This window comes from Pantherophis guttatus, chromosome 13 (assembly GCF_059756535.1).
Source record: "Pantherophis guttatus breed Tessera chromosome 13, ASM5975653v1, whole genome shotgun sequence".
Lineage (NCBI taxonomy): Eukaryota > Metazoa > Chordata > Lepidosauria > Squamata > Colubridae > Pantherophis > Pantherophis guttatus.
Genome location: NC_142075.1, coordinates 2,611,136 through 2,633,893, shown reverse-complemented (window position 1 = coordinate 2,633,893; position 22,758 = coordinate 2,611,136). Strand labels below are relative to the sequence as shown.

At 42.6% G+C, this 22,758-nt stretch overlaps 1 protein-coding gene across 14 annotated transcripts in view; it reads left to right on the top strand.

The window, feature by feature from the left end:
- Nucleotides 1-3,989: 3,989 nt before the first annotated feature.
- The window catches only part of KIF23 (kinesin family member 23), a 39,946-nt gene continuing 21,177 nt past the window's right edge, over nt 3,990-22,758 (top strand). For 4 of the 14 annotated variants that reach the window (XR_015729755.1, XR_004594372.3, XM_034435576.3 and 1 more), the window contains exons 1-9: nt 3,991-4,310; nt 5,481-5,550; nt 6,156-6,284; nt 7,733-7,838; nt 11,831-11,967; nt 12,401-12,507; nt 12,596-12,766; nt 13,362-13,403; nt 13,979-14,091. Coding sequence is in view for 9 of the 14 variants with exons in the window: in XM_034435576.3 (XP_034291467.2) it covers nt 4,135-4,310; nt 5,481-5,550; nt 6,156-6,284; nt 7,733-7,838; nt 11,831-11,967; nt 12,401-12,507; nt 12,596-12,766; nt 13,362-13,403; nt 13,979-14,091 (1,051 nt within the window). In the remaining 5 variants the exon portion in view is untranslated. Of the gene's footprint in view, nt 4,979-5,480; nt 5,551-6,155; nt 6,285-7,732; nt 7,839-11,830; nt 11,968-12,400; nt 12,508-12,595; nt 12,767-13,361; nt 13,404-13,978; nt 14,092-22,758 lie in introns of all 14 variants that reach the window. The other 10 variants (XM_087877843.1, XM_087877840.1, XR_015729754.1 and 7 more) reach the window with 6 other exon arrangements.

The window sequence follows — 22,758 nt, the reverse complement described above, 5'->3', positions numbered from 1 at the left end:
ATCCAGGTACTGAGGCAGTTGTCGTGCAACCACACTCTCAACAACCTTTGCAACAAAGCGAAGGTTGGAGACAGGACGATAATTTGCTAATACAGCTGGATCCAGGGAGGGTTTCTTGAGGAGGGGCCTCACCACCGCCTCTTTCAAGACGGTGGGAAAGACACCCTCACTCAAAGAAGCATTTATAATCTCCTGGAGCCAGCCTCGCGTCACCTCCCGGGAGGCCAGTACCAACCAGGATGGACACGGGTCCAATAAACGTGTGGTCGCATTTAGTCTGTTCAGTATCCTGTCCACGCTTTCGGGAGTCACAGGATCAAACTCTTCCCAAATAATATTCTCAGGACCTGCCCCTGTCATCTCCTCTGGATCAATCCAGAGTCTAGCTGTTCACGAATCTGAGCAATTTTGTCATACAGATATTGTACAAAATCCTCAGCTCTACCCTCCAAGGGGTCTTCCCGCGTCTCTTGATGGAGCAGAGAGCGGGTCACCCTAAACAGGGCGGCTGGGTGATTATCTGATGACGCAATAAGAGTAGAAAAGTAGTTACTCTTCTCTACTCTTATCGCCACTAGGTAATTCTTAATATGAGATCTTACCAGTGTTCGGTCGGATTCAGAACGACTAGCCCTCCAACTGCTCTCTATGCGTCTTTTCCGGCGCTTCATCTCCCTCAGCTCCTCAGTATACCAAGGAGCCAGGTGAGACCGGCGCCGGGTCAGAGGCCGCAAAGGCACGACTCGGTCTAAAGCATCAGCCGCCGCCCTATCCTAGGCGGCCACTAAGTCCTCAGCCGAGTCGTGTGCTAGAACCTCAGGAAATGGCCCAAGCTCCATCTGGAATCTCTCAGGATCCATCAGGCGCCTGGGGCGGAACCACCTGATCAGTTCCGCCTCCCTGCGGCGGGGTGTGGCGGTTCGAAGGTCCAGGCGAAGGAGGGAGTGATCTGACCATGACAAGGGTTCAGTCACTATATCCCCTATCTCGAGATCACTCAACCACTGTCCAGAGACAAAAACAAGGTCCAGTGTGTGTCCCCCCATGTGAGTAGAGCCATAAATTAACTGGGTCAGGTCCATAGCCGTCATGAAAGCCATGAACTCCCGAGCCACCTCAGATGTCTCGCCAACTGATGACAGGTTAAAATCCCCCATGACCATAAGCCTGGGGGTGTCAACAGCCACCGCGGCTATAACATCAAGCAGCTCAGGCAGGGCTGCTGCCACATGGCAGGGAGCCAGGTACGTGACTAGATGGCCCATGCTTCCCCCCCATTTTGAATTGAAGTCTGTCCAATTGGGGGCGCAAGCAACGCGGCACGGCAAACTTGTGCTAAGTGACCCTTCTTCCCACACCGTCTACAAATGGTGTTTTTATGGCGACATATAGCTCTTGGATGGTTTCCGCCGCACCCTATACACGAGAACAACTTTCGATCCTCTGTCCATCTACACTCCTTGCTAGCCGCTCTCAACCGATGGACATCATCATGATTTTTTCCCTCATCTTCAGTGTCCTCCCGTAATTCCGCCTCTCCCCGATGGACAGTTTCCCCCCTTCTAGCCCCCAGGGGGCTGCCCGACTTCTGTCTTTCTTCTGTCGATCTATTCGATGATTCAGCGGCTTGTGCCTCCTCTACTGCTGTCTGTAGCGTTAATGTTGGTTTCGCCAATAATCGCCTCTGTAACCGGACATCCCGAACCCCACAGACCAATCTGTCTCGAAGGGCTTCATCTAAGTTGCTAAATTCACAATAGACAGCTGCTTTCCTGAGGGCTGCCATATAACAACTGATAGACTCACCCTCTGCCTGGTCCCTATGGTAAAAAGCATGTCTTCTAGCAATACAAAATGGTCGAGGAGCATAATGTTCCCTCAATTTGCTTAATAATATGTCCCAAGGAACTGTCTGCAGGGGTTGGGGCGCAATGAGGGCCCTCGCTGTCTCAAATACTTCTTTTCCACAAATGCTCAAAAAAAGTGCTCGTTTACGATTGTCTGTGATATTTGTATAGTCATTAGCTTCCAATATATAGTCAAAAAGGATTAGATAAGAATCCCACATCTGTGTTTCAGGATCAAACAGAACAAACTGTAGTGAGTTAGCCATTCTCTTTCCAAAACAACAGTCTCCACTCACATGTGCGTCTTTTATCTCTACGTTGGCTCAGGGCCCAGCGATCCCATCCTCGTCGCCAATGGAATGTGTGAGAGTAGGAATACAGATGAGAAGCCAAACTTCAAACAGTCATGTTTATTGCAGACAATGACTCAGTAAAACCAACATGCAATTTCCGGCTGATAGCCCCTTTTAAAGGAAAACTATCAGCCTTTAACCAATAACATTAAAATATGTCCCACACCTGCGTGGCAGAAGAAAAGTCTCTGCTCACGCCTGCACAGACATAACAATGTGAATCATGGTTCACGGAAAAACCTCTCTCCGCAGAACAGGTTCCTGGTGCCCAAAAGATTGGGGGCCACTGATCTAACCTACATTTTTCTATCTTATCAAGTAGTAGGTTGTGGTCTATTTTATCAAATGCCTTATACTGTAGCTGGTTATGTTGCCAGACATGTTTAGATAAACTTGTGTGGGTATCTATTTTGCTGTTTCTTTTATTTTTCTGGATTGTTGCAATGCATTTGTAGTTATCTGAATAAATTAGTTACGCAGTTGTTACTTTGCTAAGGTAGCTTGTGTTTCTAATTTGCTGCCATTTCCTCTGCTGAGGATGTCCAAGTCAAATTCTTGGTGACAATACTGAAGCTGTGGCCACTGGGTTTTTACCCAAGAATTGCCCCTCAAGTCCTCCAGGGGAAACACAGATTTACCCTTTGGTGTCCCCCATTCAAGGAAGCGATGGCCTTGAAGATGTGGGTCCCTTCTCGGAATGGGACGGCTTGGCCGGCACCACCAGCTCAGCGCGAGCACCTGGGTGCGGCCTTCACACTACCGCCATCTCAACACGGGAAAGCCACGGTGGGGACGCTACGGGTAGGCAAGCAAGCCGGCTGTAAAGAGGGTGATGGCCTTTCTTTACTTCGAGAGAGAGGCGCATCGGGGCACCCTTGCCCAGGGGTGGTTTGTGGCTTGAGGAAAAACAAATGTGCAGAGGGGACGTGCAGAGGTGGTGGCTTCAAAATGGGGAATGGGAAGCAGCCAAGTCTTCTCTGCAAGCGTTTTTTTTAGCCACAAAGCACTCCGCCAACTGGGAGGCCCCGTAGATCATCTATCCAGCGCCAGAACTCACCGCCGCTGCCCTGGCAGTCTGCCCCCTTGCTCTCTATCCGGGGCCCGCAGCGAATCGCCAGTGTTGAGATATCCTGCAACAAGATGGCGGCAGCGAGAAAGCTGCCCCCTGCTGGCCGCGTGGAACTGCCGACGTTGAGCCGCCCCAGACCCCACGTCCTTCTGGACAGTCACCTGACCCAGGGAGCCAATAGGGGGGAAGAAGGGCAGGACTGTGGTCAGGAGTTGGCGAAGGAGGCCTCGCCTCAGGCAGGTTAGTTGAGTTAGTGAGGGTCTCTTGTATTTAAATGGCATTTCAATTTCTGCAGATTTCTGTGTTTCTGCAAGCCGTTCGGTGTCACCTGAAGATTTTCTTAATAAATTAATACATCAATGATGCCTTTGGATTTTGGTTGACCAGGCTGAGCTCCCAACTCCCACAGTTGCCGCTGGCTTTCCCTTTTTCCTTTCAGGCTCCTCCTCCGGCTCCCGAAGTGTTGCATGTTGAAAATACCTAACTATATGTACATATTTAAAGTCATGTAAGGGTTAATCATCCACACATCAATTGTCCCACCCACTGACTCCTCCTTACCATTTGACTCCTCCTACTGTGTATATATTCTGATGTCCTGAACAGTTCCTTTGACTTGCCTGATGATCTCCTGCAATAGAAACAAAGAAATAAATACTGTTTATGTTCTCACGACTTGCATCCTGATTATTGGGCCTATATAAGAGAAATAAAAGAAACACGAAGTGGGGGGGGGGAGGGAGGGGAAGCAGCGGCGGCGGCACTTGAGGGTCTTCCCTCCCCCTCCAACCCCAACCGCCTACGGGGAACTCAACCCAGAAAAAGACCTGCCGGAAGCCCAAGCTCCTGGCGCCCGCCCGCCTTTATGACGCCACAAGCCAAACACGCCCGAAAGAGGGAGGGGCGTCTCCTTCCTGCCCCGCCCCCTCTCCCCGATTGGCTCTATTTAAAAACGGGGCGGTGCAACGGATGCTGGGAAGTGGAGGGAACGTTTGAACCGCTCTGGGCGAGAGGTCGGGGCGGCGCGATGAAGGCGGCGGCGTAAGTTTTCCCCGCTCCTTTCGGAGGGCCGCGGTGGGCGATGCGGCGCGTAGCCCGAGGCTTCTTCCCCGACGGAGCTGCTTCACCCGGGGCTGCTCCGGCCTTGGCCTGGGGTTCCGGGGGAGCAGCGGTGCGAAGGAGCTGGGCCGTCGGCCGTCGCGGAGGAGAAGCCCGGCCCGACTTCCCTGGCCCTGTGGGAGTTCAGATGGATAGAGGGCCCCTTTCTCTGGGAAGGGAAATCCCGGCTCGCCTTCTACCATGCGCATAGCCAGGCCTCTTTATCCGCTTTAATGCCTGTTTCTCTTTTATCCTGTTCCCATAGAGCAGTTGCCAGGAAAGGGACAGGCCCCGCTTACTGGGATTTTGAATTGCCTGCTTCTAGGCAGATTTTACTGGCCTGTCAGTTTGGGGGAGTCCGGTTAAGGCTTTTAGGAAGTGTGCTACATTTGCAAAAGGCAAGGCTTGAAGCTGTGTATGATTACCTTCCCCAAGTGATGCTTTCTAGATGTAGAAATAAAATTCCTATCCCCCCCCCTTCACAACTGGTGTATTTACTACTTTATGTGTTCTTCTAAACGAAAGCAGTGGGATCTGGCACAATAGTCAACTGCTGTACAGGTATAGGAATGGAATCATCAGCCTTTTCAGATAAAGGGTACAGTATTAAGGTACACACTGATAGGATTTTCACAATTAAAGAGATTTGGCCTTTGTGAGACAGTAGAAGAATGGTGGGTTTTAAATCTACCAAAATTCTGGTGGAAAATAGACCAATCTTCCCAGCTTTCATTTTCCTTCGTGGATTTGGGTTTTCTGTTCACAATAGTTAATCCAGAAATGTGGAAAAGTTGAGCAATTTTTTTTCTTGCAAGAAGAGTGATTAAAGCAAGAGTGGTGACAGCACTCTCAAAAAGAAGATTTTGCATGCAGTTGTTATGGATATTCGAAGGCATCTTCTAAGTAACATGTCCACGCATTCTTCACATCGTTTATTAGTATTAATAAAGTAATACCACTTGTATTAGCTGCTTTTAAAAGCCTCTGTGGCTGCTTTGGTCTTCCTCTGCATTGCTGCAATAGAGCATTTCATAGATCAGTTGAGTTGATTGCCTTGTGTAGTGTGCATCTTTGATTTTATTTGTAACTTATCTGACATTTATTAACTTCCAGAAGAACTAAAACTCCTAGGAAACATGCATTTAAAAAAGCATCTAACAATAGTTTGAAGGATCCTGTTGGGGTAAGTGGCTGATTTACAGCAGAATTAGCTTTTTAATCTGTACTTGCATATTATAGAATTTGACTCTGAAAGCTGCTTGCTTCTTTATTTTATTAATGCATTATTTCCTTGATTCTGGGTAAGTGGTTTTTCATCCAGCTATGATAAGGTTGTTTTAAACCCCAGAAACGTCTGGTATCAAGGCGATTTCAAAGATTGCCAACCTAAAAAGATCGATGCCTTAATCGAAGCACATATGAGCTACAAACCATTGGACTGATCTTCTGATGCTAGTTCAAATGGTCCTCAACTTAGGACCAGTTGCTTAGCGGCTGTTTAAAGTTACAATGTATCCCCCAAAATGGAACTTACTACTGGTTTTAAAATTCTAAAACTAATAAAATAATAGGGTTGTTTTATGGGTGCTGGTTTGCATAATGACCATTGCAAAAAAGGTGGTAAAAATCAGGTAGTCATGTGACCCAACTTAAAACTGAAATTGTGGGTTCAATTGTGGTACGTTGAGGACTAGTTGTAAAGACTTTCCATTTTGATATTTGCTCCGTAAACAAGGAGGACAGTCTTAAGCTGGTGTATCTAAATAGGGCACTTTTTTCTCTGTTCAGGTATATTGCCGGGTCCGTCCAGTCGGTGTATCAAACCAAGAGTGTTGCATAGAAGTGATCAGCAGCACGACAGTCCAAGTTCACTCACCTGATGGGTACCGTATTGCCCGTAATGGAGAATATAAAGAGGTAGTTTTCATTGAAAATGTGCTATTGTTAACTATGGGTTTCAATCTACAATTTTATTAGGATTGTGTCATTTAAGGCAGCTGCATTTATCATAGTCTGTATGCATAGGATTGGAATTCCTTTTTGAATTACCGTATTTTTCAGTGTATGATGCACTCCCCCCCCCCCCAAAAAGTGGGTTGAAATGTCTGTGCGTCTTATAGAGTGCATGTTGCTGAAGCCCCACCCACCTGGCGGCCCCCACTCTTCGGCCTCTGCCTCCTAGCAATTTGACTCCTTGCAGCAAACAGCCTGGTCAACTTCAGCACAGCCTGATTTGGCACGAACAGCTGATTGGCGGTTGGATCTGCCTCCCAGAATACTGGCAATCAGCTGTTCCAGGCTGCAGGGATTGATTCCGGGTGGCCCATTTTTGGCCCATTCCAGGTGGCGGGGATAGGTGGCAGCGGTGGCATTGCCTGCTACCTGGAACAGGCTGAAAACGGGACGTGAGGAGGCCAAAAATAGGGTGCGAGGCGGCAATGGGCAGCAGTGATCCCCGCAGCTTGGAACAGCTGATCGGCAGTATTCCGGGAGGCAGATCCAAATCCCAATCAGCTGCTTGTGCTAAATCAGGCTGTGCTGAAGCGGACCAGGCTGTTTGCTCTTTGCTACAAGAAGGCAAATTGCTGGGAGGCAGGCAGATATTTTTTTTTCTTGTTTTCCTCCCCAAAGGCTAGGTGCGTCTTGTAGTCCGGAGCATCTTATAGTTTGAAAAATACGGTCATGCTCAGTGGCTAAGACGCTGAGCTTGTCAATCGAAAGGTTGGCAGTTCAGCGGTTCGAATCCCTAGTGCCATGTAATGGGGTGAGCTCCCGTTACTTGTCCCAGCTTCTGCCAAGCTAGCAGTTTGAAAGCACGTAAAAAATGCAAGTAGAAAAATAGGGACCACCTTTGGTGGGAAGGTAAGAGTGTTCTGTGCGCCTTTGGCATTTAGTCATGCTGGCCACATGACCATGGAGATGTCTTCGGACAGCACTGGCACTTTGGCTTTGAAACGGAGATGAGCACCACCCCCTAAAGTCAGGAAAGACTACCACATATGTGCATGGGGAACCTTTACCTTTTAATCATACTAAGGTTCTTTTTAGTGATTCTGTTGCTGGAAATACATAATGGATGAAGAAAAACGTGCTTTTGGGAAGACTGATTAATCTACCAAATAGCATTCAGCATTATTACAGGAAAATAAAAACTTTTATATATTTTTTTTGTACTAGTTACTTTTTCCCAAGAAAATAGGAAAAGGACCACAGTTGTTATTGTTGGAGCATTAGATAAATTGACCATGAAATAGTTGTGCATTCAAAACTTTGATGCAGTATGAAAGTAAATGAGAGGACTAGGTGAAACAGCAAATAAGAAACTGCTGGTTAATTGCTTCCTAACTGTTAAACTTTTTTTCCAGGTTCAGTATTCATTTAAAGAAGTGTTTAGCACAAGCATTTCTCAGAAACATGTATTTGATGTGGTTGCTAAACCTCTAGTGGAAGATCTTATCCGTGGAAAAAATGGTATGATGTAATTAAGTTATTAAGACTGAATTTCTCTGGACTAGCAATATGAATCTTTCCCCCCCAACAAAGAATTACATTAGTTCATATAATTGATTCAAAATTCCTGCTTCCTATTGCAGTTTTTAATTTAATTATACTAACAGCAAGTTCAAACAATGCAATTACAGTAATATAGCAATAGCACTCAAATCCACAGTGCTTTACAGTACTCTGAGTCGTTTATAGAGTCAGCCTCTTGCCCCCAACAATCTGAGTCCTCATTTTACCAATGTTGGAAGGATGGAAGGCTGAATCAACCTTGAGTTGGTCAGGATCAAACTCCTGACAGTGGGCAGAGTTAGCCTGCAATACTGCATTCTAACCACTGTGCCACTCTATATTATAGTATTAAGCAGCTTGCAAAAATTGTATTATATTAACAAGATACAGGTATTTTTCACTTACTGACCAGTGACCGTTAAAAGTTACGATAACATTGAAAAATTAGACTTACAAGTGGTCCTCAAAGTTGTGTCCATTGCAATGTTCCAGGGGTCATGTGATTTAGGTGCTTGTAATGGTTATAGTAGACTTCAATCAAATAAAATATATTTGCAACCTTAACAGTTTGCTTCCAATGAACAAACTTAATGGGAAAGTCAGCAGAAAGTTGCAACTCATAGTCCTGTGATGTTGCACTTAAGAACCATTGATTCATGTAACTGGTCAGACCTGATGTGAGTTGGCATGATCACTGATGTTGTGTTCAACAACTGTGCCATTGAAAGATGGACTTCCTGATCTCAATTGCAGTTAGTAAATAAGGACATATCAGTAGTGGAAATCTGTTTCTGTACTTGGAACATGTGAATGATTTTTTAAATGTTATCTAATTCTGGGTTTTATTTAATTGACCAAACTAAGTAATAATTTTAATTAGCAATTTTATGATGTTTGTGTGTCTATATTTTTCTTGACTGTACACCGCCTTGAGTCCTACGGAAGAAAGGCGGTATAGAAATAAAATAAATAAATAAATAAATAAATAAATAAATAAACCTTTGCTTTTTCTTCCAGTAATTCATTTACTCTACATTTGTCACATATGTAATTTGGGTACTCCATTGGCATAAATACATATATGAAACATATTGTACAAGTCATAACAGTCAGTTTCTTTTTCCATGAGTATGTTTCTTTTCCCTGGTTCTTTTAAGGATTAATTTTTTAAAGGATTTTTAAAGGATTTTTTGTAATTTTAAAACTTACAAAATGTTCAAGAAATGCATAAGATATTTCCCAGAAATAAATAAATAGAATTCTAATATAAAATTTAAAATTCTAAAATATTGTTAAAAATTTCAAAACTTAAAAATGTCTAGTTATTTTTTTAAAAAAAATAAAATTTCTGGAAGTTCTTCCAAAATTAAAAACTTTAAACATTTTAAAAATTCCCAAAACTTTAGAATAATTTTTTTTCTTATTTTTATTAAGCCAAACATTTTATTCAATGTTAGTCTTTTGGTCACTCCTATAGCTAATGTTGAGTAGGACTTAAATGCAGGTTGTCCTCTAGATTTAACTTGTAATATGCAAATGTATAAAAATAATAAATTAATTTGAATTGATATTAAAAGTGGAAAAAAATAGTTCATATTGAAAAGTTAAAAAAATGCAGATGTTATCATACAAAGGAGGAGAGAATAAATGCTGAGTCGGTTATCTCTTGACAAATCACACCAACTCGGCATTTATTATCTCTTTCTTTGAGTGTGGTAAGAGTGGTAAGCACCCCTGGGGATGGTTGGTGGCTTGAGGGTGCTCTTTCCAAAACACTATTTTTGTAAGGGAGGGTTGTGGGGTTTTTTGTAAGCCGCTCAAGAGTCACTTAGTGAGATGGGTGGTGTATAATTTGATTAATAAATAAATAATGAAATAAAATATAGCTTCCTGACTCCTGTTTAAGGTATAAGGATTTCATAATTTTTCTTATTATTTTAATTTCTTAAATTTGAATGTTCTCCCTGTTCTAGGCAAATTAAGGAACATAACCTAAAATTATTTGCCGTATCAAGAATAAGATAAATGTGAATAAGATGCTCAAAATTAAATTGTGAGGTGTTCTATGTATTCCATTATTTACATAAATTGATACAAAATTGAAATGAATTTCTCTATGCAATTGTCACTGCACAGATGCTGTTTGCATGGATACACTTATTTAAGGTTACCATTCAATTCTTGCAACTGAGGGCTGGAAAAGTTTCAAGAATTTAACTCTTCATTGGACTCAGCTTGAGAGTTATCGTTTGTTCCCATTGCTTAGATCTCAGTTTCAGGACCAACATTTAATAGTACAATTTATATACACATAGACTATTAGGTTGTGGATTTAATTCTGATTCTTCTACCAATGCAATGTATTATTTATGGCATAATGTACTTTAAAAATAGCAAGTAAATCATACGTCCAGGGAGTATTATTCGGGGAGTAAACTAGATTTGCCATAATACTGTTACAGTGTAGAATAATAAGGCTAGAAGGACTTTGGAGGTCTTCTACTGCTTGAGCAGGAGACCACCTGCCAAGTTTTTTTTTAAAGTTGGATTTACTTCATAATGCTTTATTTTATTCAACTTAAAACAATTTCATGCAATAAAGGTAGGAAAAATCTGATTTACAATGGTAGATTTTAAGAAGAGGTTGGATAGCCCTTTGTCTGAAGTGGTGTAGGGTTTCCTGCCTAAGCAGAGGGTTGGACTAGAAGACCTCCAAGGTCCCTTCCAACTCTGTTAGTCTAAATTTCTAAGATTGATTTGTGATGGTCAACATTTAATTTAGCAAATTATTTTTTCCCCTCAAGAGTTAGAGAAGAAGACTTGGGTAATTACTCAAAATTTGGAATTGTTCTGTTAAATATTCCAAGCCATTTTTCTTTTAAATTCTAATTTAATTAAGTTATGTTAGATTGTTAATACACTTATATCTATCCTTTCCCGTTCTTGCTTAGATGCAATAACTAATTAAAAAAACAACATGAACAACTTATTTCCTGCTATACTACTAACTATTAGTAATAATAGTGCATAATGGAAATTTGTCAAAGAAGGGTTACCATAAGTAGCTTAATCATAGTGCTCAAAACTATGAATAAAGTTCCCAGAACACATATATACCGTAATTTTGAGCTCAGGATTACCTTTTCAAATTTGAAAAGAGGATTGAATATGGTAGTAAAAGATCTCATTTGTAAGACTGAAAAATTAAAAAAAAAAAAACTTGGAAGAAGGCATTAGGAAAAAACATATTTGATTCATTGCCAAGACGACCGCATGGATCTTCTTCAGTCTGTTCCTTTAGAATGAAATATGCCTAAATTACACTGCTCAAAAAAAATAAAGGGAACACAAGCAGAAGACATCCGAGATCTGAATGAATGAAATAGCCTTATTAAATACTTTGTTCGTTACATACAGTAGTTTTGTGTTCCCTTTAGATGTTTGAGCAGTGTATAAACTACTGTATGTAAAGAACGAAGTATTTAATAAGACTATTTCATTCATTCAGATCTCGGATGTCTTCTGCTTGTGTTCCCTTTATTTTTTTGAGCAGTATATATTGCTCAGGGCTTGAAAACATCTGTTTATAAACTGTCTCTAGTGCTGATGCAGTTTTGAACACTTGGCACAATTTTTAAAAACCACTGCAAGTTCTCTTTCATGCCAATTTCTTCAAAAGAAACTTAAGAAAATAATTTTTCAACCTCCCCTTGTTTAATGTTTTTCTGAGAATTAGGTTTTAGACCAGAAGACCCATCTCATAACTCTTTCTTCATGCACATTGATTGTACTTGTTAACTGCATTGCAAAGTCCATTGACAACTGATGATTTGGACATCTTGGTAACTTGTGCTATGTTTAAAAGTTTCTCATTAGATGGCAAAAAATGATGGTAAAGTATTTTCATACAGTATATAACAAAATTGTGTCTCTGTGCTTTTGAATTCTAGGCCTCCTTTTTACATATGGAGTCACGGGGAGTGGAAAAACACACACTATGACAGGATCACCTGGTGAGGGAGGTCTGCTTCCTCGTTGCTTGGACATGATCTTCAACAGCATAGCGCCTTTTCAGGCCAAGCGCTACGTGAGTTCAGTCTCCAAGTCTTGGGAATTGGCAGGTTAGCACAAATAAATACAAGGGCTTAAAAATTGACAGCCATAAGACCCTGAGGAAAAGAAGGAGAAGAAAAATTGGGAAAGAGAAGGAAAAAGCAAGTGGAGATGAAGAATCCCCCCTATTTCCACAAACAGTTTTCTGAAAATAGGTTGTTCTGAAGGTAGTATCTGATTGTATTTGATGCATTTTGAACTTGTTAAAATTGTGGTAGTGAGTTGAGAGAGTGAGGCAGGTCTGCCAGTCTCAAGTAAAGTCATCCCTTTTCAACTGAACTCAAGAATTCTGGCCAGGATCGGGAGCTTAACTGCTTTCATTACTGTCGCATAACTAGTTAAATAACACTTTCTGGGTATCTCTTGGCAAGGAACTCCTTATTTTTCCTGTGACCTTTAATCCCCAGGTCTTCAAACTTGATGATAAGAATGGAGTTGAGGTACAATGTGAAGTGGATGCTTTACTTGAACGCCAGAAGAGAGAAGCACTTCCAGTTCCCAAGACACTGGGCAAGTAAGTGGCTCTGACTGACTGGGATAATTCAGGAATGTTATAGATGCTTCATTGAAGCAATAACTGCAGATGATTCTCACCTTGGCAGGCGACAAGTAGACCCTGAAATTGCTGACATGATCAATGTGCAAGATAATTGTAGACTGGAAGATGTTGATGAAGACAGTGTCTACAGTGTGTTTGTGTCTTACATTGAAATCTATAACAACTACATTTATGATCTTTTGGATGAATCTCCGCTTGATCCCACAAAACCAAAGTGAGTAGTTTTTCTTCAATCGGGAACTATGCTAACAAGCCAGTTATAGTAAATGCATGTAAAATTGTGGTTCAGTGATTTAGATTCAAGGAACGGTAATGTATATAGTAGATTATAGATAGTGGTTGATGGCTTGGGAAAAACAGGCTCTGTCTTAGCCCCTCGGGAGACGCCAGTGCTTCAAATACCCCTCGACACTCTGTCTTCAAATACCCCTCAAATACTCCTTGACACTCTGTCCGGTTCTAAGCCTATCTGAACAGTAGCATCCTACTGTTTTGAGCTCTAAATTTGGAGAGATGTAGCTTTCCCATGTTCATAGCCTTTGGAAATAGCCTTTTAAAAGTCTGCTTTATCAAAAGACATTGCTAAGTAGGACTTGCTTTTAAGGCTGTTGTTTCTCCTGTTGACACTCTGGTTTAGCCTGGTTTAATTATCAGTTGTTGCCAAAATTTGGACAATTCTTTAACAGGGCACAGGAATGTTTTCTGAGACTTAGTAGCTGTCATGATAACAGTGGTTCTTAGGAAAATGCTCTTCAGCTAAATATTTAGTAACAAGGAAAGTCACTGGGGGAAATTATTTTCTTTGGTAGGTGGAACAACTGTGGCACTCCACTGCGGAATGCTGACTTCACGTATGTGGACATTACCTTCCCTACCTTTGTAGTAATCAGTGGTTGCTTTCTACCTTGTAAAGCTTGTAATGTGACTATTGCTTGCTAGTAGTTTGCATGGACAAGAGAATATGCTTGTATCCCTGTGTGTAATCTGGACAGTCTGTGTTTCCCTCTGTCCTCTTCGCTTGCCTGGATAAAGCTAATGATAGCTGTCAATTAGTCTCAGCAGAAACTAGAATGCATCTAAGTCAACATTGTCTTAAGTAACTGTCAAATATTGATACCTGATATCAGCGGCTTGCTGAGGCAGTTGCCATTAACTGAAGCCCCCCCCCTTGTGCATGCAGTAACGGTTTTATGTCAATCTATGCCTCCCATGGGCATAAGGCCATTGGTTGCTTTCCTGCATATGTTATAGGCTTAATTAATGCTCTTGAGGCTGATTTCAACCGTGTTATTGTAATGTAGGTGCTGATGAGTCAATACGAAATGCTTGCATCTACCGCTGGTCGTCTTTTGGCTGAATTGTTTAAATTATTAAAAGGAACTAATTGTTTTAGATAACTGATATCATTGGAATATCCCTGTTGCAGGTTTCCTCAATCCAAAATTCTCCGTGAGGATCAAAATCACAACATGTATGTTGCAGGTTGCACTGAGGTAGAAGTTAAATCTACAGAAGAAGCCTTTGAAGTGTTTTGGAGAGGTAAGAAATGGAGTTACTTCCTGAAAATGTCACTTTAAACACTCCATGTTAAATCACTTCGAAGACAGAGTACTACTGAGTAAAAGAGCCATGAGGCGTGAAAGGAAACATGTTTTATTCAGCATCTTGTTTCTGTATTAGTCAACCAGATAATTGGCTGTCCCCTGAAAAGCCCCCAATAGGACCTGGCCACTGTATTGAAGCCCCCCTGCTACAGAGCCATGGACTAAAAGTCATGCTGAACTGTCCCATTGATCTGCTTTGTCCTTTTTAAAGCCTTGTGATTCAAGTGATTGTCATTATAAAATAACTCATCTATAAGGTGCAGCATTTCTCTTTTGTCTGTATTTGCAGGTATGAGTTTCAGTGGTAATTTACAAGTTTGGAAGGGTGTATTTGTAGCAGAATACATATTCATTAACTGTAATTCTTTTCCATTTAGAATTTTCTAGAAGCTTGTGTCACATTGGGTCATTATTTCAGAGATATTTCCTTACCTAAACAGAGAAACAGAATGCCCACAGATGGACAAAAAAGCAGTGGGAGTGACTTCTAACTTTATGCTGATTTCCCCATTGAATTTTCTTATGGAAAGCTGATGGTGCATTGGAAATCTCCCCCTGTCCCCATTTGCTTTGCTTTTGAGAAGTTTGCAGAGAAAAAGTCAGTGGGGAAGTTGACAAGAAGTTGTGAGTTCAAGGCCAGCCCAAAATGGCTGCTGCTGGATGGGGGAGGGTGTGATGTGTGTGAAAGGTGCAGCATGGATTGGGAAGGTTGCATGAAAGTGGGCATATGTTGGGATGCATATGGTGTGTCGTGGGTCAGGGAGGTGTAAGGATCGCCTCTCCTTCTAACTTAAGAAAGTGAGAACTCTTGAAACGCGGTTGTTCAAAAGGATTTCTTTTATTAAGCAGAAGTGACAGACATCCAGTTAAAGCAAGATCTGAATACCCTTAGGCAAGACAGTAGGATTAAAGTGGTAGAGACCCCTCCCTTTAAGTCAGAATGCAGATTTTAGCCAATACACAAGTGTGAAGATGTTTTCTTTACTAGTTTCTCTGAGAACCCGAACAAACATGCATTCCCACCATTATCCTTTAAAGTGAAACAACCCACATGGCTATCATAAAAATTCCTGTAGGTAAAGGGGATCTCAGGGCTCTTTGGTGCCAGGATATAGGTTGTAAATTATCTGTTGACACAGGCAATGCCAGTAAATCGAATCCAAGTGTCCCCCCTCCTCCAATTGAATGGCAGTATCACTTTTAGGGATCTGACATGCTACCCACCTTAGAAAGTGAAAGGGTCCACCTGAAAAAAACAAATATACACAAGATTTCATGATAGTATATCAACAAGGTTTGTTAGGGTATTGGGAGTGAAATTTTCTCAGTAAGATTGGAGCCCTAACGTGGTGTTTAGCAACCCATTCATTGTGTGCTGATGGTAAATGTTTCCAAGCAACTAAATACTGGATTTTCCCTCTGTGGATTCTAGAGTCAAGGATTTCCTTGATTTCAAAGTGTTGTTCACCTTCAATCATGATGGGCACAGGTGGTGTAGATGCAGGTGGTCTGAGATTACTTCTCGCTTGAGTAAACTAATATGGAATACTGTATGGACTTCAGTGGTGGGTTTCTCCCGGTTCGGCCCGGTTCCCGCGAGCCAGTAGCGCTGATGATATGACATCACCGAACCGGTTCCTCCCCCCTCCCGCCTACCCCCCCACCTGCATTATTCTTACCTTTTATTTGGCCCCACTCCCAATCTGTTGCTGCCTCCTGAGTCCCAGCTGATGGCTAGAGGGGAAAACAACTGTTTAAACTCTTGACCTTCAAATGGCCGCCTTACAGCTGATCAATGTTAAAAGAAAACAAATGAGTAGACCGGTGTCTGCAAAAATAAATGAGTAGACCCAGTGGTTGGATTCTATTTTGGTAGAACCGGTTGTTAAGTAGTTAAGCCAGTGGTTCCCAAAGTGCCTAAGGGGGGCAGCAGGGGGGTGCTAGAGGCAAAAGGGGGCAACGGGGGCACTAAGTGGCAAGAAGGGTGGCCCCCACCCTTTGGCCTGTGCCTCATAGCAGTTACCTCCTTGCAAGCAAACAGCAAGAAAAAACAACTCCTTTCAGCTTCAGCATAAGCTAATTAGCCCGTTGATTAGATCTGCCTCCTGACTCTCAGCTGATTTGCTCTCAACTGTTTTGCGCAGGGCTCAGCTGCTTGCTGCAAAGAGCTAAATTGCTGGAGCAGATTTTTTTTTTCTCCTTATGCAAATCAAGCTGAAAACGAAATTGAAAATAAAGCAGGGTATTGGCTGTTACGTTGGAAAATTAGGCAGAGGTAGATTTCTTTTCTTTTTCCTCATGAAAAAAGGTAGGTGCAAACAATGGGAAATTTAGGGCAAAAGAGGAGAGTTCAAGATTTTAAAACAAAAGAAAAAAAGCTCTATTTAACTAGGGAATTGTAATAATTGAGATACTATTAATTGTATATTGTGTTGAAAGCAGAAATGGTTAAATTGTGGTTTGGAGGAATATATGGGGAAAATTATTTGGTTTATTATTGGTAAATATAATTAATTGATTTGTAAGAAATTGGATTGCATGGAAATAATTGGAATATTCATGTTCATATTGATTAATATACAAAAAAGATAGTTATAAATTGATTTATATTAAAACGTTAAATTTGTATTAAACAAGTGTAATATTACATAATTAACCAATGTGAGGATGGATATAAAAATAGATGGCAATGGGAAGGGGTATAATATAGAATAGAAGGAAAAAATTGAATTTGATTAAGATTAGAGATGAGGATGAAGGGTAATATTGTTTTTTTAAAACAATAGATGAATAAATATGGCAAAAAGGAAATATAGAAATTGTAAATTTAATTGAAATGACTAAACATTGTTTAAATTTGTGAACCGGCCAAATACTCTGTTCAAAGAAAACACATTGTATGTTTGTATGTGTGTTTCTAATTATTGCTATTTATTCATATTTATTCTCTTTTATTCTTTAAAGTTTAACAATTCATTCTTTATCTTAATATATTTATATTTGTTTGGGGTTGGCTTTCTTCCCTTTCATCTTTTTTATTGTACAGCAATCTTTCTCCTCAAACCTACCACCTCTCTCTTTTCTTTCCTTCTTACTTTCTCTTCCTCCCCCTTTTCTTCTCCTCCCTACTTCCTCTTCCTTTCTCCTTTTCCTCCTCTCTTCCTCCCTCTCTTACACTCACTCCTACTATAATTTCCCTTCCCTTCCTTTATTAAACGCAACCAGCAAAAGGCAAAAGTTCGGTCCAGTTATCCTGTTGAAAATTAATGAAACATCTTAAATATTGTTCTAATACCGAGTTCAAAATTTCAGAATTTCTGTTAGTACACTGGTTATATGCCGAGCTTAACCCCTGGCCACTACCAAGTAAGTCCAAAAATGCTCTCCAAAAGTTGGAGGTGAATTGAATCCCTCTGTTGGAAATGATCTTTGTAGAGCACCATGAAGTCGATAAATGTGTATTAGGAATAATTTGGCTAAACTTTTAGCAATTGGGATCTTTTGGCAGGGTATAAAATGTGCCTGTTTTGAAAATAGGTCTGTCACGACCCAAATAACAGTATTTCCCTCACTGTTTGGCAATTCTACAATGAAATCCATAGCAATCTCTCCAAGGCGCTGAAGGTTCAGCTACCTTCTGCAATAGACCTGGGGATTTCCCTTGTTGTCTTTTTTGCTGCTGCACAAATGGGGCAGCTAGCTACATAGCTTTCTATGTCCTTTTTTACTGATGGCCACCAAAATTGTCTTTTAATCAGGTGCAAAGTTTTCACAAACCCAAAATGTCCAGCTAATTTGGAGTCGTGGCACCATTGGCTGGCAGGAACATACAACTCCCCCCCACCCACCCACCCACCCAAGCCAAGTCTTCTTTCATCAGACAGCTGGATTTGTTGTTCAAAAACCATTCATCAGTGGCCAATGCTTGTTTAAAATTTCGGGTGGTGTCATTGCCCGTCAATGTCTCTTGTTTTGCCTGGGATCTGGTGACTAGCAGCTAGTTGATTGTTTTGTACTATGGGTTTGATTAATGGCTTTGCAGTATTGTACTGCGGTTTTCTGGATAGCGCATCCGCCAGAAAGTTCCCCCCCCCCCGGGAGATATTTTAGAGTAAAATCAAACCGTTTAAAGTAATGAGCCCACCATACTTGTTTTGGGGAGAGTTTCCTTGGGGTCTTTAGGGCTTCTAGATTTTTATGATCAATCCAGACTTCAAAAGGGGTCTTACTACCTTCTAGGAAGTGCCTCCAGGTTAACAACGCCCAACAAACTGCATAAGCCTCTTTCTCCCAAATGGCCCACCTTTGCTCAGTCTCTTTCAACTTTTTGGATGTATAAGCGCAGGGTTGTAGTTGGTCTTGCTCATTCTTCTGAAGCAGGACCGTTCCTATTGCCACATCGCTGGCATCTGCTTGTATGACAAATGGTTTCTCTGTGTCTGGGTGTTTTAGAATTGGTTCTGCCGAGAACAGCCGTTTTAAGTTTTTCAAATGCCGCCTGGCATTCCAGTTCAATGGCTGCTTTGGTTTTGGATTGTCCTCCCCCTTCGTTTTTAAGAGCTTGGTGATGGGGAGGGCAATCTGGACGAAAACAGGGATAAACTGGTGGTAAAAGTTGGCAAAACCCAGGAAGCTCTGTAACTGTTTACGTGTGCGTGGAGGGTCCCAATCAAGTACAGCCTGCACTTTTAGAGGATCCATCTCAACCCCCTGGTGTGAAATGCAGTACCCCAAATAGTCAATCTTCTCTTGGTGGAATTCACATTTGGAAAGTTTAGCATAAAGTTTGGCAGAGCGAAGTTTGTTTAAAACCGCCCTGACTAGTTTTACATGTTCTGCTTTGGTCTCGGTATAGATTAAAATGTCGTCCAAATAGACCAGGACCCCCTTATATAAATGCTGATGCATTACTTCATTTATTAACTGCATAAACACTGCAGGAGCTCCTTGCAACCCAAACGGGAACACTTTGAATTGGTAGCAGCCGAGGGGTGTGTTAAATGCCGTTTTCCACTCATCCCCTTCCTTAATTCTGACCTGGTAGTAAGCCTCCCTTAAGTTCAGCTTTGAAAATTTTTTCCTTTTAACGAGGTGTGTTAGCATATCTTTCATAAGGGGGAGGGGATACATGTTCTCCACACTGATCATATTCAGATTTCGAAAATCAACACATAGACATTTTGAGCCATCTTTTTTCTCTCTAAATAGCACTGGGGCTGTGATGTTTGGTCGGGCTGGTTCGATGAAACCCTTGCTAGCTTTTTCTCAATAAATGTTCTCAGCTCTTCCAACTCCCTCGGTGACATGCTGTACATCTTGGGTTTAGGGAGTTTCGCGCCGGGTAAGATTTCTATCGCACAGTCGGAGGCGTGGTGTGGGGGGAGCTCATCTGAGGCTTTTTCACTAAAAACCTCAGCCAAATCCTTGTATTCTATGAGTATGCCCTCAGTTGGTATGGCATGACCAGGCATGGCTATTTCTTGATTCTCTGCCCCCTCCGTTCCTTTATGTGGATTCTCAGCAAAAGTCACATTCATCTGAAATTTTATGATGCCTTGTTTCCAGTTGATTTTTGGGTTCCATTTTTTCAGCCATGCAAGGCCCAGAACCAATGGCCATTCCATGCCAGGAGCCACTATAAATGTAAGCATTTCCTTGTGGCTTCCGATGCCTATATGTAGAGGCTCGGTAGCAAAAGAAGCTGGCTCCCCTCCTGCTATTGACCCATCTAGTTGGCAGAATGTGATGGGATTTTTCAGTTTTCTTACGTTAATCCCTAACTTCCCTACTAGGGTTGGGCTGATCAAACAACGGGTGCACCCTGAATCCACTAGAGTGGAGATATTTATCTCCCTGTCCTGGTTTGGGATAAATAGTCTTAAGGGGAGGGTAAGCGGCTTAATTGGTTTGCTTACCAGTGGTTCATCACTTGGATTGCTTCCGAATGAGTGTGATTCCTCCTGTTCAGATGCCAGGGTTTCCTCCCTAAAGAGGTTAGAGGATGGAATTTCAACGGTCTCCCTGCTCCTCAGGGCAGTCTCCTTCCTACGCCGACCCGGTTTTGCAGGGTTCTCCCCTGGTGGGTGGTTCCGGGCGGGTGTTTGCGAACGACACTCTGCAGCTCGGTGCCGCTTTTCCACACTTGAAGCAGGCTGAAGATCTCAGAGAGAATGTGGTTTATGGTTTGAGGGGCTCATGCTTCCATTGGGGTGCGGATTTCTTCCATGCTCGCCCTGCTCGATACTGGTTTCTGGCCATATCGATCTCAGCTTCTTCAGCGGTGACATACCATTCATGTAGGTGATTCGGTGCACCTTGGGCCACGCAGGCATTGTATAGATCATCACTCAGCCCGTCCTTGAAACAGCTCACCAAAATATCTTCCGGCCAGTGCACATGAAACGTGAGGTCCCCAAATTCTTCAATATACTCTGCTACTGGCAGTCGCCCCTGCTTCACCACCTTAATGTGGTCGCGTGTTTTGCGATCCGCTACTGGGGCCTCAAACCGACGTCGCAGGGCCATCATAAGACGGTTGAAATCCCGCAGTTCTGGTGCGTTGGCGTTATGCAGGGTCGCCATCCATCTGGCAGCGGCACCCTCTAGGGCTAGGTTCACAACTCGCACTCCGGAGTCTTGGGTTTGGAAATCACACCCGTACTCTTGCATGTAGGTGAGCACGTGTGCCACAAAGAATCCTAATTGCTGCAGATTCCCATCAAACTTCACCCCAAGGGGGGGGAGTTTCTCTTTCCAGTTGCGGGACTCGGAGGTGGTTGGGAGTGGGCGCCGGTGTGCATGCAGCCTGAGGGGGAGGGGTTGCTGGGTCTTCTCCCGCTGCTGCTGCACCATCTGCTCGATAGGCAGGCTCCAGGAGGGGGGGTGCCTCCCGTGGCATCATCCGCAACTGCTGCCCTTCCCGTGCCCTTTGGTTGTTGTCCTGGCTCCCTTTGGATGTTGAGGTTTTCCAAAGTTTCCATCACCAATTGGGTTATATGCCTCTTCAGACAGTCCTCCCTCAAGGGTGCTTCGGTCAGTTCCCCCCTAGTCAGCAAGGGCTTCTAGTTCCAGTTTCCACCCCGGTTTTTGGTTGCCACGGCTGAGGGTGACTCCTCTGGATCTCTCATCCCAGCTATCTTTCTTCCCGATGCCAATTGACCAGCGGGGCTTTTCAGGATTTTCCAGGGTTACCTCATCCTCTCCGATGGGGTGTATGAAACAGGCATCTGACTGGGTGGCGGTTGATGTCTCCCCCCAGCAATTGGTTTCTCCCAGCTCTCTGCTTTGTTCAGACATGGTTTGCAGGGTCCCCTCAGCAGAGTGAAGATTGCTTCTCTGGGTTGACCATTTTGCAGATCGTGCTTTGTGTAAGGATCGCCTCTCCTTCTAACTTAAGAAAGTGAGAACTCTTGAAACGTGGTTGTTCAAAAGGATTTCTTTTATTAAGCAGAAGTGACAGACATCCAGTTAAAGCAAGATCTGAATACCCTTAGGCAAGGCAGTAGGATTAAAGTGGTAGAGACCCCTCCCTTTAAGTCAGAATGCAGATTTTAGCCAATACACAAGTGTGAAGACGTTTTCTTTACTAGTTTCTCTGAGACCCTGAACACACATGCATTCCCACCATTATCCTTTAAAGTGAAACAACCCACATGGCTATTATAAAAATTCCTGCAGGTAAAGGGGATCTCAGGGCTCTTTGGTGCCAGGATATAGGTTGTAAAATATCTGTTGAAACAGGCAATGCTAGTGAATTGAATCCAAGTGTCCCCCCTCCTCCGATTGAATGGCAGTATCGCTTTTAGGGATCTGATAGGAGGGCATGCAGGATTGCATGAGTGACCAGTTCCAGTGGGGAGAGGTTGGGGAGGTTGTGTAAGTAGGAGAGACTTACCCAAGGAACTTGCGACCTTCACTGCCAACTTCCCCGTTGCCTTGTGGGAAGCTGTCAAGGAGAGTTAGAAATGATCATGTGACCACAATGAAGTCGATGGCTGAACATCCATAAGTTTCCCAAATTTCGTTCCCACGGAAGTAATGAATCCCTGCATTTGATAAGTTTGCCTATTTAAGGTATCTTGGTTTAATAATCGTTGCTCTGTTGTAAACTGCTTTGCCCAGTTAAAGGTTACAAATAAACAGACATGAGTTTTAATAGTATATGGATGGATGGATGGATGGATGGATGGATGGATGGATGGATGGATGGATGGATGGATGGATTGCATTTGTGTGGCCGCTTATCTCCCTAAGCTCACAACAAACAGCAATCCAATAAAAAAGTTAGAGCAACATACATACATGAAATAAATAAAACATAAAATAAAACAAAAACAACTGTGTTCATCAGCAAAATCCATCCTTGCATCAAGCTTATCAAAGCCATTGTAAAAGCTCTCCCCACTCCCCCACCCCACAATTGCCAATCTGCCAAGCACAGTGGCCCAGCCATGCGGTTAGGGCCTTCCTAAAAGCTAGCAAGTTGGGGCCAATGTAAGTTGGGGGAGGGGAAGATCATGAAAATAGCCTAAATGTTTTTGCCTTTTCTTGATAGGGAAGGTGCTCCTATCTTCTGTTGTTGGATTTTTTTTTTTTTCATTCA